Source organism: Ostrinia furnacalis, unplaced genomic scaffold, assembly GCF_004193835.3.
Source record: "Ostrinia furnacalis isolate ACB-3 unplaced genomic scaffold, ASM419383v2 OfSCF0074, whole genome shotgun sequence".
Lineage (NCBI taxonomy): Eukaryota > Metazoa > Arthropoda > Insecta > Lepidoptera > Crambidae > Ostrinia > Ostrinia furnacalis.
The window spans coordinates 208,597-222,539 of NW_021130313.1; the positions used below are offsets into that span (position 1 = coordinate 208,597).

Genomic DNA, 13,943 nt, shown 5'->3' on the forward strand with positions numbered 1-13,943 from the left:
AGGCTATTATTATTAGCTCACATGTCATCGGTTTCTGGGAACAAAAATAAGTGTAGGAAGACAATTTTGCTTCAGAATTAGGTAGGTAGGCTCGTTAAATTTTCAACGATATACTCGTACAGTATCTACATTATTATATTGGAAACAGATGTCAGTTTTAATATGTGGAAATACTTCATGTAAAAAAATGATTTTCATAAGAAGAAATTAATGTGGGGAATAAGTAAAACTGAGTGGGGGACCTAGTAAAATATATTTCAAGAGATCAAATCATACATTCTATGGTGATCCTCATTCTATGTGTAGGTCTGGCTGTAAAAACCTATCAACTATGATTATTCCAGTTTCAGACTTATTATTAAGCTCTCTTAAATGTTTGTCAATGTTAAAAATATAATTATATTGTATATCCTAAGATGATTCTAGCCCTTTACTGCCACAAGTGGTAAAAATAACCTACTTGAAGCAATAACATTATCGGAAAGCGTTGTGGCGTGGTAGCTTCATACATTTCAAGAGCCAATCGATGTTTTTATTAGGTCTTTTATGTTATGAATGGTGTTGGACGACTATCGCAGATTATAAATCCTGAATTCAATCTGGATTAGTACCTGGGTTTATTATCGTGTTGTTAGAAATAAAACAGTTCATAGGGTTCTAAGTATGACATGCTATCTAAGCTATTTCGTTAGTGTGTCTGTTGAGCTGCTGTAGTTGCAATATGCATGCAAACGGTTTACTGGATGGTATGCGAGCAGCTTTCACAGACCTGCTACTACACTACATATAATAATATTTAAATAAAATGTGTAGATTTGCCTTTATGTTTCTAAATACCTATATTTAATGAAAAACTTCTTATCAAGTTTATTTGTTATTCGATAGAGATTGTTATGTACAGAAGCAGACGTTGTATAAATATACGGTAGGTATCTCATGTGAGTGCTTTCGATATTTTGATTCTATAATTTATAAAAATTTACCTACTCGCATTGCCGGCTTTTGTTTTCGGAATAAAGGATAGCTATGTACTTGTATTCTTTATGTCTAATAGGTTTTTTCATTACTGCCGTAGACTATTATGTTACAATGTAGACGCACATTTCTTCTCCTCAATAATGTTGAGGATCGTGATGAAATTATGTTGAATCGCTAATGTCGATCTGTAGAACGAGAGAAACATTATTATTCCGCAGAATTTTCTTCTACCTTGCTCTTTTGTACAATATTTTCCGATTGAATGGGTAAGATTTTTTGACATTAATATTCATGAGATGTCGAAATAATCCCTGCTTACATGATCCTTTTAGCGGTAGAATAACAGCAACATAACAAAAAGAATATAATAAGAACGTAATAATAATGTCCCTTAAAGCTTTGCTTTTAGTATCAACCACGTTGGCTTGAATTGGGGTGAGGTCTGTGCCGATCTACATTGAGTACGTATAGTAATAGGCTTACTTTGCTAAATTTAGTGAAAAATATAAAACATTTAATGCCAGACCGTATTAGTGAGCGATGTTGAATGAAAGCGCCTTGCGCATTTTGAAAGCTAAACTCGCGCAATAACATTTCCAAAGGCTTTATTTGTATCATTAGTCCTTGTATAATACAAAAAATAAATCAAGGTCACATTTATGTTAAATATCAGTTTAATAAAATTAACAACTTGGGGAATACTGATAGTAAAATCAAAATGAAATAATATGAAAACATCCAACCAACAATAGGTTAATTAGTATTAGATTTTTTTTGAACTGAAAATAAGCGCTCTACGTATTTCATAGCATTTGTCATACGTGTGAAATTAAATTTTCATCTTGGTTCAATAAAATAGCTGGCATATTTGTCTGAAGTTGTTGCAATTCAAATTTTAATATGTGCTGCGGTATGCATGCATTTGAAACGTGAAAATGAAATATTTTCAGTTATCTGCTGAGGATGACATTTTTGTTTATGTATTTTTATTTATGTGGGGACGAGGACATCCTCGAAGTTGTGGCTAAGTTTTGTAAATCAGATTTGGTTCACCAGCACGGACTCCATCCATCTTTAGTCTCCGAAACTTTGTTTAACTTGCACGAGCTTAAAGCTTGCCTTGAAACTCGCCCTGTAAATGATCACCACTGTTTGCTGGGAGCAGACCAAGTCTAAAAAGTTTGGTTAGGTCTTATCTTGTTTGAGGATATTAGAGACTGTACACGTTGCACTTAGCTGTGTTTCCTTAGTACGATGTATTACGTAAGTTAACAAGTATTAAGTTTTGCAAACTCAAGTTACATACTTGCCTTGATTTCGGCTTTGAAACGTTTCAGCAGTAAAATTAAACGAATAAAACGGAGAACTACTACAATAGTGAAAACGAACGTTAATAAGGCTTTAAAAGGCCATTTGTGTCGTCTGGAAACAAAAAGGGGTTAAGTAGTTCTTTTGTTTTCACTATGAAAGGAGAACTTGCTGAGTTTCAGTTTAAAAGATAGAGGAGACTCTCAGTTTAAAAGATTGACTAAAATCTATACTTATAATAATAATAAATCTGTAGAGAGGTCAATTCTGTACATGAAATATATTTTCAAAATAACTATCAGGGGGTGATTTGTGATCGATACTGATGCCAAAAATGCAATCAGTAAAATTTTTGTCTGTCTGTTTGTCTGTCTGTCTGTATGTTCCTTATAAAAACAAGAACTACTCGACGGATTTTAACGAAACTTGGTACAATTATTCTTCATACTCCTGGGCAGGTTATAGTATACTTAGGAATTCCCACGGGAACGGGAATTAGCGGGAAATTTCTTTTGTATGAAAAATCTAAACCGCTTAAGTTAGACGCTTGAAATTTGGCATGCAGGTACCTTAGTAAACTTAAAGCTTAGTTACAACAGGATATTGCAAAATTCCCACGGGAACGGGAGTTAGCGGGAAAAAACATTTGTATGAAAAAATCTAAACCGCGTAAGATACTTAGATGAAGGGGGTAAAACGGGATCCACGCGTACGAAGTCGCGGGCGGCCGCTAGTCCATAATAAGATATTAAAAAGATGAAATTACTTAGCTTTAAATTTCCGGAAAAGAATAATTAATTAATTAAGCAGATAAGCTAAGTAATTTTATCTAAAAACGTCTGACACGAAACTATTGTAATCTAATTCTCTTGGCCTTGCACTTAATTTTTATTACCTTAAGAAAGAGATCACAGGATTTATCGATCATCCCTTTTATCGGTCTTTGCCTCGCGACCGTCCATTACGGTATTAGGATGTCATTAACTTTTTATTTGAGATAAAAACCAACTAAACCAAGCCTGGTTAAGAAACGAGTGTTTTACGGTTCCACGGAATGGTCATTAGTATGCAGGACAGGCTAGTTGTTCATACATAAAATTATCCTCTTTTTAGAGAGCTACTAACAACTGAAACTTCATTAACTAAACGTATTATGTCCATCCGTGGATGCCGAAGGCTGGGCCAAGGTTCCGAGTGGCACTCCCCGGCGAAATTAGTTTTCCATTAACAGATTTCGCGTTTTGTAGCTACGAGTACTACGATGTCCGTAACGAGGCGTTGACGTAACGGGGAAATGAATGGAAATTACATTTTGTTGTTGTTTTCGTTTACTATTTTAATTGACTTGATGTTTTCAAAACTTTTATTAAAATTGAGCACATCTGTCGACTAATGCGATGACATCAAACGAATATAATTATTTTGATGTGTCTCGATAAAAATAGTTCTTTGCTTTTTGTTTGTACAAGATTTACGTATCAAAGAGAATATTAAAATACTACTTTTTCAACACTTTATATTTTTAAAGATGCTTATATTAACAAACAAAATTGTAGATATATTTGTTTTTATAATACTTAATATACTTAGTCGAAGTATTCATGACTTTGTATTTAGGTTTTTTATTAAAAACTGGATACAAACGTTCCCAGTTACATAGCCACAGGTCGTTGCGAGCAATTGAATGCAGGCGCTCATATTATACCCATCTGGTACACGCCGCTTGGCTGTCACATTCTCAGAACGTGCATTGTGCACTCGATGGCTCATCAACCGTGACAGTTGCACTAAGACTGTCGTACTTATGTCGCTGGTAATAAGAGATATCATAGGTTTTAACTTGTTAAAATCCAGATATCATAATAATATGATGAGTTTTCTATAGCTGGTTTAAAAACAAACTATATTTTATTTTTTAGTTGCGATAATTTAATAAAGAGTGAATTCGTCATGCATGGACATAATATTATCGTGAGAGCAATAGTTTATTAAATCAGAGTAGTAGCAAGTAGTATATGGAGCAGAAATAAATACAAGCTCGACCGTCTCAAAGGTGGTTGATTTGTTAATCTGTACTCAATCCAGTAGGACTACTTTTGATCGAAGCGTCCATCCATTCGTCTGCTGGCCAGCTTAACTGAGTAACAGGCACACGGGGATAACTCTGACGGAAAGCATCGAATTAGTGACGGTATAGGCCAATTTGTCAGTTAGTGTCCTTAGACTTATGCGGATATCGGCATCCAAAGGCACCATTTGATTAATTCAGGGAGGCTACTGCGTTAATGAAAGTCGCACTGTTAGAGCGATATTGTCCCCTTTTCGAAACATACAGTTTTATTATTTTGTAAGCTACTCTGACACAACTAGTTCTGATGATACTCCAAATGAAATCTATTTTTTTCACTGAATGGCTCAGGATAAGGTTCTGAAGGTCTTCAGGTTGAGAAATAGTTCCAGTTTTTAAATACTAGCTTGAGCTTGAACGAACTCTATAAGAGTAATTTTCAGCGTCGTCGCGTATATTTCAGCGCCACCTTTAATCACCTTTTTCCCACAAGCTAAAACCTCCTTTGATTCCATCACAAGTGGCTTATTCTAGTGCCTTGATTAATGACATTATTTTGTTGCAGGCGAGGTGATGGACCTGATGGCGCTAGTGGGCTCGGCGGTGAACTTCGTCCTGTACTGCAGCATGAGCAGGCAGTTCCGGCAGACCTTCACGCGGCTGGCAAGGAAGGTGCTCCCCTTGCCGAGGGCCAACGGAGACCCCCTCGTACCACTGAAGGCGTAGCGATCGCAACTAGCGACCACTTCGGTTGCTCACCTCTAGGCGTGAAGTGGCTTGACTATCGAATTTGGACAGTAGCCATAATCTTAGTGTTCATAATTGTTTGTGATAGAACTGACATGGACAGTGATAATGTGTTAGAATAATTTGTTTACTAACTGCTGTGATTCGTTGATGAGCCAAACAACCACAGCAGTTACATATTTGATGTCACAGTAGGATTATCTTGTATAGTATCCGAAAACCGGGCAAGAGCGTTTATCATAATAATTATGTATGTCATACATCGATGGAATATCCTTTCAGTAATGAGATAAGATTAAACGGGAATATGGAAAGCTGTTTTCTCTTCTGAGCTATATTTTTGAATCATATCCGCTGGCGAGAGGTTCGCGGCTGCTTGGAAGCTTAGTCACGTGGCAAGATAAATTTCGGGATGCTCGGCTAACAGACTTTACGAATTTGCACTCGAACTTTGCGTTTTGATAACCCAGTTGGGTTTGGGTAAACACTTTATTGTAAAAGTACTCATAATTCTCGGAAGCTGAAATACTGTGAAAGTTTGTCTTGAATTATGTTTATTTTGCGTTCAAACTAAAAGTAAAATAATTAAGTACAACTGCGGCAGCTTTGGTTTCTACGAAATAAGGTAGGTACATTTAGTACAACTTAATTTCTTAGGTAGATTTATAAAATGGGTGCTTTTAATGAAAAGTACTTGAATGGGCGAAATTGGTTGAAATTTAGGGTAATTAAGGTGAACAAAGCGAAACAATTGCCTCTCTTCATTAATAATTATAAGTGAGAACAGAATATAACTTAAAATCTTGCTGCGCTGGATGAAAGAAAATAAATTGTACCGCAACAATGTTGTTCTCAAATCCTAAACTAAAGAATTTCACAGTCTTCAATGCGATTCATATTCATTGTGATCGAAGGGTAGATAGATATATATCTACTTCATCTGCATGAGAATACTGAAACAAATGAGCTCTGGGTTATTGAAAGCGGTGTTCATTCCGCTTGCACACTAGCTTAAAACGCTTTTCTATTCGTCCGTGTCGGTATCACGAACACTGTAGCTACTGGCACTCGCATTCATGATTTGAATATGCAAATCAATATGGAGTTATGAGTCTCAATCACGATACACAGAGCGGCTGAAATCAGAGGATTTTAGAAAAAATAAAGCATTATTTAAATTTTGCAGACAATTTGTTTGTATTGTTCGAAAGTTCAATGTCCTATGCGATATTTTCACATAATATGAAGACAGCGATTGCTCCAAAGAATATCGTATTTCTAATTCTTTGGATTGGATATGGCTGACTTGGTAACTTAAATCAGCTATTCGTAATTAGTAAGTAGCGGAAAAAATAGCGAGTCAATTGGTAACACTTTTTACCTATATGAATTGTGCTTAGATATCTTTGTTAACATTCAGAATGTAGCGAATACTTAAAAAAAGTTTACGAATCTAATGAAGTAGACTGACTCTACTGGACTCTACGCATGTTACGTCACACGTTATTAAGTGTTCACTCGTACTTAACGGACTACTAAGTCTAAGTAAATTCACACAAGTTCTGTTTCACTTTGCATAGTGTTAGACTATCAGATCCCTTTCGATCAGTCTCGTTTGTAAGGCACAGTCGGGTCTAGTTCGAGATTGGGCTTAAACTTTTCAAGGGGACGCAAGCGGTGAATTCGAGTATTTCAATTAGTAAACTTCGGTTTTCGGGCAGACATGTCGAGGCACCTTTATCGAAAAGTTACAGCTACTTTCGGGCCTGCATCAAATTCGTTCTGAGAATTGATTTGAGAGGGATTCAGCCAACAAAACGCTCTATAGTAGGTACATGATGAAGTTTCACAAAGTTATACCAAAATTTAGGACTTAATCTATATTGTAATTAGCATGCAACACACTAGAATAATCATCAGTAAGTTCATCACCATCTAAGGATTCCCAAAGACGTGATTTGAAGGTTTTTACACAGTAGTAATAACTATTGTCGTTAGTAAAAGGTTTGTTAAAATAGGTTTATTAAAAATATGAGTTATCGTAGATCCATCATTTCAAGAGAAAATAATATAGATACTTAATTCGTTATTAAATTAAGAGCTGAAGTCATAGATACATTTCATAAAAGATTGAAAAGACTTTTGTGAGATTAAATTGAAGAGTAATTATAGTAAGTATAAAGATTTTTTGGGAACGAGAAAGGACAATGGGCAAAATGGTACCCGGCTCCAATAGATAAGCCTCTAATGTCGTTTGAAAGGTCTTACCAAGACGAACAACTTTTACTATGGCCAACAGCCTCAGATCTGGTTGTGCTTGAATACTTTTTTACAAAATGGTACCCGGCTTTAATAGTTATGTTTGTAGTGTCATTTGAAAGGTCTTACCAAGACGGGTAGTTCATCGTAGGTATAATCCTCTCCTTTTCAATGCTTCTTTTAGTTATATTAATAGATTGTAGTCATAGTACATACTCGTATACATGGATGATTGTGTTATATTTTCGTTTATTATACTTAGTGGAATTACTGCTTTCAAAACGTGAATTAGAACTGGCCCCATAGCAGACATTTTCCTACATCTAAAGGCCTTTTGAAATATATATTGGTTATGGCTATTGGAGCGGGTACCACTTTCCATACATTGGTGCCCATCATCCTTTGATAAATTATTTAATTTCGAGTTTCAGTTCAGTTTCAAAGTAGGTGCAAGCACTTGATAATTCTTTGACTGCAAGTTGTAAGTAATAAAGTGCTTTGTTCTCTTCCACAATTCACGGGAGACCGCTCAACACTTCCTCCGACGAAAGGTCATGATTTAATCAATAAATTCCAATCGAATTCATGTTAAAACTGGAACTGCTGTGGTGACCGTGATGTTGATTGCACTGAGTCAAGGAATGTGTTTACGTTTGTTACGAATCGAACCTTCTCGAAGTATTTATTTATCTCATTACTACCATCTTGCTCTACAGTAAAATATTTGCCCATACTATTGCAGTAGCAGTCATAACAAATAACGCCCGAAGAGTTTATAAAATATTTGTACAGATGGAGCTTCTCTGTTATAATAAATATTCCGTTGTAGGTCATGTAAACACTTTTAAAATCTAAATGTTTTCAAACACGGTTAACAAGTAGACATTTTAAACAAGGGTTGAATGACATGTCTCGTTTTATTTCTTGAGTCTTTTTGTAGTTGTGTGACACAAGTAGGTAGTAGGTAGGTACAAAGTCTGGGACGGAATATCATGATTTATATTATGAACTACCACAGCTCAGCGATATCCGCAGATGTAGGCATCCCTTGTGAAACTTGTATTCTGAGATTGGTGGAATAAAACTGAAATAGGTACTACTTATATGTAGATTTATTGAAATTTTTAAATTTTTCAATATGAAAATCGCCATGATTGGTTTGATAAAGGAAAGTTAGGGTAACTTTCGCGATTCTTTACAAAATTAAATTTACTTAGAACTCCCACGCCAGGTATAAATGATTAGATTATCCCGAGGGATTAGCAACTCCACCCACACTTTGATTCGCCCGTCGGGTGGGTGCTGATTAAAACCGCAAATAGGTAACTAAATATTGCACAAATCACTCCAGCCTGATTAATGAGGGATTATCAAATTTATGAAATTGATTAAATAGCTGCAATTTGATACACGTCTCCTTTGTTAAAATTCAAAGTGGAATTATTTGAAAATACTGACAACTCAGTCGTAAATGGTTTATTACAATTTGTGTGAGCTGTTATAACCAAACAAAACCTTGCTAAGACTTTGTGTGCCCCATCTGGGAAACGACTCGATACTACACAAGTAAATAACATTAGAGCACATTATGATTTATGTAAGGGCAATAAAATGTAAAATATTGTTTCACGAGCCCTAAGGGAAATACTAATTACTTCATAATTACATTACTAAGATAAATGTCACCCATTTCATCTCCTCCGAAATAATGGAATAAATTTTCCAACCCATACTAAAGGTGTTTAATGTTTTACGTGTAAAATATAAATTAAGGCCCGTTAACGGCGAAAGCGTACGCAGACGACCAAAAACGTTGCTCAATTTTATTAATTCTCAATATTTAGGTTTATTCAATTACAAATGAATAAACGTCATATTGTGCGACTGTTGATTTTCACGAGCAAACCTTTCCGCTTTATATAAAACTAGCTTTCCGCCCGCGGCTTCGCCCGCGTGGAATTTTGTCTGTCACAGAAAAACTTTATCGCGCGCGTCCCTGTTTAAAAAACCGGGATAAAAACTATCCTATGTTCTTTCCCGGGACTCAAACTATCTCTATGCCAAATTTCATCAAAATCGGTTGCGAGGTTTAAGCGGGAAAGCGTAACAGACAGACAGACAGACAGACAGACAGACAGAGTTACTTTCGCATTTATAATATTAGTTGGGATGATTTGATTAATTTCGTCCTAAGGGCGACCATTTTTGGGTTGATTGCGAAGGTGACGTTCGGTTATTTGGATTCAATTGGCTCTATTAATATTTATTTTACAGCTCACCAGATAAAATAACGACACTTTTAAGTAAATAAAAAATCAAATGAGAAGTTATTGAACCTTCTTTTAGATACAATAGTAGCCAGTCTTTATAAGGATCTATCGCTAAGGATTATGTTCACAACACTGCCGATCAGTGTGTAACGATGAGCATTCTATTCAGTTAAACCACCGAACCACCACCACTCTACAATCTATCCACTCTTACAGTATGAATGTGAATCAAGTCATGTGTGAAGACATCCATTCTGCTTCTTATTTTATCAGGTTTGGGTCCGTTTTATATTCCCTAATTCAGATGTATTTGATCCAGTCGCATACATTATACATAGGTCGACAGGCGACACTACATTAGACTATACTTTTTTGTTGGAAATTAACACTCATTATCATCACGCAAGATGCCGCAATGTTTTGTTTGATAGTAATGCTGTTGTTTTTTACTTATTACTATATTTATTAAGTAATTCCAGTAATAGCAGTCTAGCTAGTAAACAATGTATTCGTGAATGGCGTGAAGTTTGGGGTTTTGGGTACAGGAACAGCTTTATTCTTGCATCTTATGAATATACAGAGGATCCGGCTTTCTCGCTCAAAATCGATCACGATTAGGCGGGGATTCACCGAACAGAGAAATATTTCCAATTTGTAGGTACTTCTAATGAAAAACCATCAATTACTTTCAGGTAAGCTTAGGAATTTATTTCGGCCCATCTTTTCAGTAATTGGTTACTTGTCTAAGTGCTTTATGTAACTAAGTATTCTGCTTGTAATCTTAATACTTAGTAAAAGATTAAAAATGTCTTTCCATTTATCTAACCCGATGAAACTCAACTGTTCATAAAGTAACATTTGTACTGAGCTTTGTACATTTGTAAAGGTTAATTAGCCATTAGACTACTTAATCTCTAAAACCTAGCATAAATTATTCATTAATCCAGAAAGGTTTTAATTAGTGATGTTACATTTTGGCGAATTGAAGAGAGTCAAGAAACCTTCACCAACAATCGATTTTGAATGTTCAATAGCCCATTCATTCTTTTAACTCGCGTTTCATTACAATGGACGAGAAACTAAGAAAAGTGTATAGTGTAAGAGACGTCCTCATAAATATGGATGGAGTGAGTTGAGCTCTGCTTAGACTTCAGTCTTATTGTTTTTGTTTGTAGTACTCGTATATTTGTTTGAATTTGAAAACAGAAAGTGATAGATATAACAAACAAGATTTTAACATTTAATTATTTAAACAAAACCAATATTTCAGTGTAGTAGATAAATTAACAAACATTATTACATAACATATTTTTTAAAGGTTAAAATAACGACATTACTTTTTAAGCTACAGCTTAGATTTAACTAGTCATTTTATATATCCGGTGTAGATTGGGAAATACATGTACCATACAAAGCAATTCAATATTCATTTAGAGCCTGGCCAATGTGTTGTTCGTGTTGTAATATATGTATATGTAGAGTCATGTTAGCGGTCAGCGGTCGCAAAGCTTGACACATTTGAATATTTTAGCCGATCCTGTTAACAATTGTGTTACACATGCTAGTGTTTATTTGTCATAACATAAATAAATTATTAGTTTAGCTTTCGAGACAAATGTTCTATGAACTAAGTAAGTACTTTGTTATTGTTGAAAAGGAAATCTGTTAGGCTAGAATTAATTAAAATACCTATACGTAATTTAAGTGTACATTATACATATACAATGGTAACTGAAATTGAATAAATTAGGTAGGAATAGATTCAACGTATAAATAGGTTTTATAAATATAAATAAATCATAAGATTGTTTGTTACGTTGTTATTAAAAGTTTTCTGAGTTCGTCTGAGAGAACTACAAGTTATGCATTTGAAAACTTCTTTCGTTAGCTGTATTCAACAGCTGAGACAGCACAATACATAGGTATTCATTAAAATTAAACTTCATTTGTTCTTATTATTGAATTTTTATGAATAAATTCTGTGTAATTATGAATATTACTAAGATAAATAAGCATATTAAAACATTTTATACTCTATGTAATAACGTATTCAATTAAAACCAATGAATTTATCTATTTATTCAGATAATAATATTAGTATTTGGAACCTTAATGTTAATGTACATATCCAGCAAAAGAGACGTTATAGTGAAATGTAATAGAATTAGAGCACACAATTTATTGCAGAAAAAATACACACATGGTTATAATTAGGTATATCGTATTTTGAATCAAACAAGTTGTTGGGAACTAATAGAAGGTCTTTTATTGAAACCGCTTTGTCTATTTCACTGGAAGTTTAGGGTCCATCAAATTAAGGATGAATACCCTTAATTTCCAAAGGTATATCAGCACAAGATGGGATGGTTACAACACCACAACAGGACCACTTAGTAGGGTCCAAGCTATCACCAAACATGGGACTCTATTAGTAGATCGTTAGAAATTTCTACACCGCAATGTAAATCGGCACAGGCAGCGACATCTGTTGTCAATTTTCCAAAATTAAAAGAAACGTTTTAGTTATGATTTTTTTATTGTTCGTGACAACTTGTTTGAGTCAAACTGAAAAAATAGATATACCTACTAAGATATGTGATTTAAATAAAAAAGGCTTTTCATATCTACATAATACAATTACCTATTAAAATGTAATAGTAATTAAGTAATTGCCAATTGAAATAGAACCTAATAAAATGATCAATTTTTAAACTTAATTGTATGCACACGTTTTTTTTTTGCAAAATTGCACCTAAATATTACTTTATAAGATATATTATGCCATTGTCCGTGATAATTGATGTTGCATAGAAATGTTTGTATTACCCAATAATCCATAATCAAGTTTATTTACTACTAATAAAAGTATTGATGTGATTTATCGCTATTAGGAATATTTTACTGTTAAAATATATAAGGTAGTTTATTGTTGTGCCATCAACAGAATATGTGGGTAAATGCCTATGTACTTAAGACTAAGAATGTATGCAAGTAGATAAATGTGTGTATGGATGTATTGAGTACTAAATAACATGTAATGAATGGGTAAGACAGATGCAATGACTTGGAGTAAGATGTTAAATGTTTGACCACTGTAAATAAAATAACTATTTTTATTAATATCAATTTGGTTTTGATCTCATCATACCTGAGGTGGAATTGTGTAAAGCAATCGTTATCATTTGGCAGTTCATAACGTATGATTTATTCTGTCAAACGCTTTGTTTAACCGACTTTATTGTACGTTATGAACTGTCAACTGTAAAATGATTACGATTGTTTTACACAATTCCACCTCTGTGTGCCTACCATGAGTTTACGTTAGGTGAGCTCGCTAGAATACGTCAAAAAATTCTATAAAGATTTTATTTCTTGAAAGTAGCCGCTAGGGGCGCTGCACAATATGTCATACATTTAAATGTCATTTTTTTACGCAGTCGCTAGCGAGCACACCTAACGTAAACTCATGGTAGGCGCACTGATCCTCTTATGCCTCACTCACTAGCGTCTTTCGAATGTCGACGCTGCGCAGGCGCTGGCAAGAAAACGACGCTCGGTATAGATCGTTTCATCCACGAAGACGCGTCCCACCAATTTTTAGTCGAGGGAAGTGCAGGATGCGGGGAGTTTGATCCGAGCAATCCGAGCGTCATTATTGTAGTGTGTGTGTGCACTCATGGATAATTTAGCGTGTACCGATAACATTAAAACATTAGCGGAAGAATGGTGGAGCACGTCTTCGTGGATGAAACGATCTATAGGCATAACCTAGAAATCCTGGAAAAATAAAGTATCTATTTATAGTATTAGGCCAGTAGAATTAAACACAAAAATTGATTAAATCGGAAATAATTCCTACAAAAGATTTTTTTTGCTTTAATGGCTTCATTGGTTGCCCATTAAGACTCTCCTAAGTTTTCGACTTCGACGGAGTTGTGCTTAAGTGGTGGGGGCCCCCGAAAGGGGCGTTTTTTCGGTTTTCCGGTTATACCGCGTAAAGGACTTACCCTATCGAAAAGTGGTCTTCATGACGATTGAAGGGCACTTAATCCTGCATTGAATAAGACCAAATTCAAATGTTTTGGACAAACCGTTCTCGCGCTAAAGTTCGGAAAAGTAGAAAATATACGTATAATTAATGACCCTCTCCACGTCCAATGGCTTGTTACCCACAGGCTTCCAAGTCTTGAAAAGGGCCACCTCAACCAGTGTAACCCTATCAAGGCTTACGAGCTTGATGCGCCTATCCTTGTGCGTCCCAGCCGTTCCTTAACTGCAGTTGGTGCACCTCTTCCTTGCACTCTCCTGAACGA

The 13,943-nt window shown here is 35.0% G+C and overlaps 1 protein-coding gene across 1 annotated transcript in view; it reads left to right on the forward strand.

The window, feature by feature from the left end:
- The window catches only part of msR (myosuppressin receptor), a 50,844-nt gene extending 43,476 nt beyond the window's left edge, over positions 1–7,368 (forward strand). Inside the window, exon 4 of the mRNA XM_028301043.1 lies at positions 4,920–7,368. Within this exon, the coding sequence (XP_028156844.1) occupies positions 4,920–5,080 (161 nt within the window). The 3' untranslated portion in view covers positions 5,081–7,368. The remainder of the gene's footprint in view (positions 1–4,919) is intronic.
- The last annotated feature ends 6,575 nt before the right edge of the window (positions 7,369–13,943 follow it).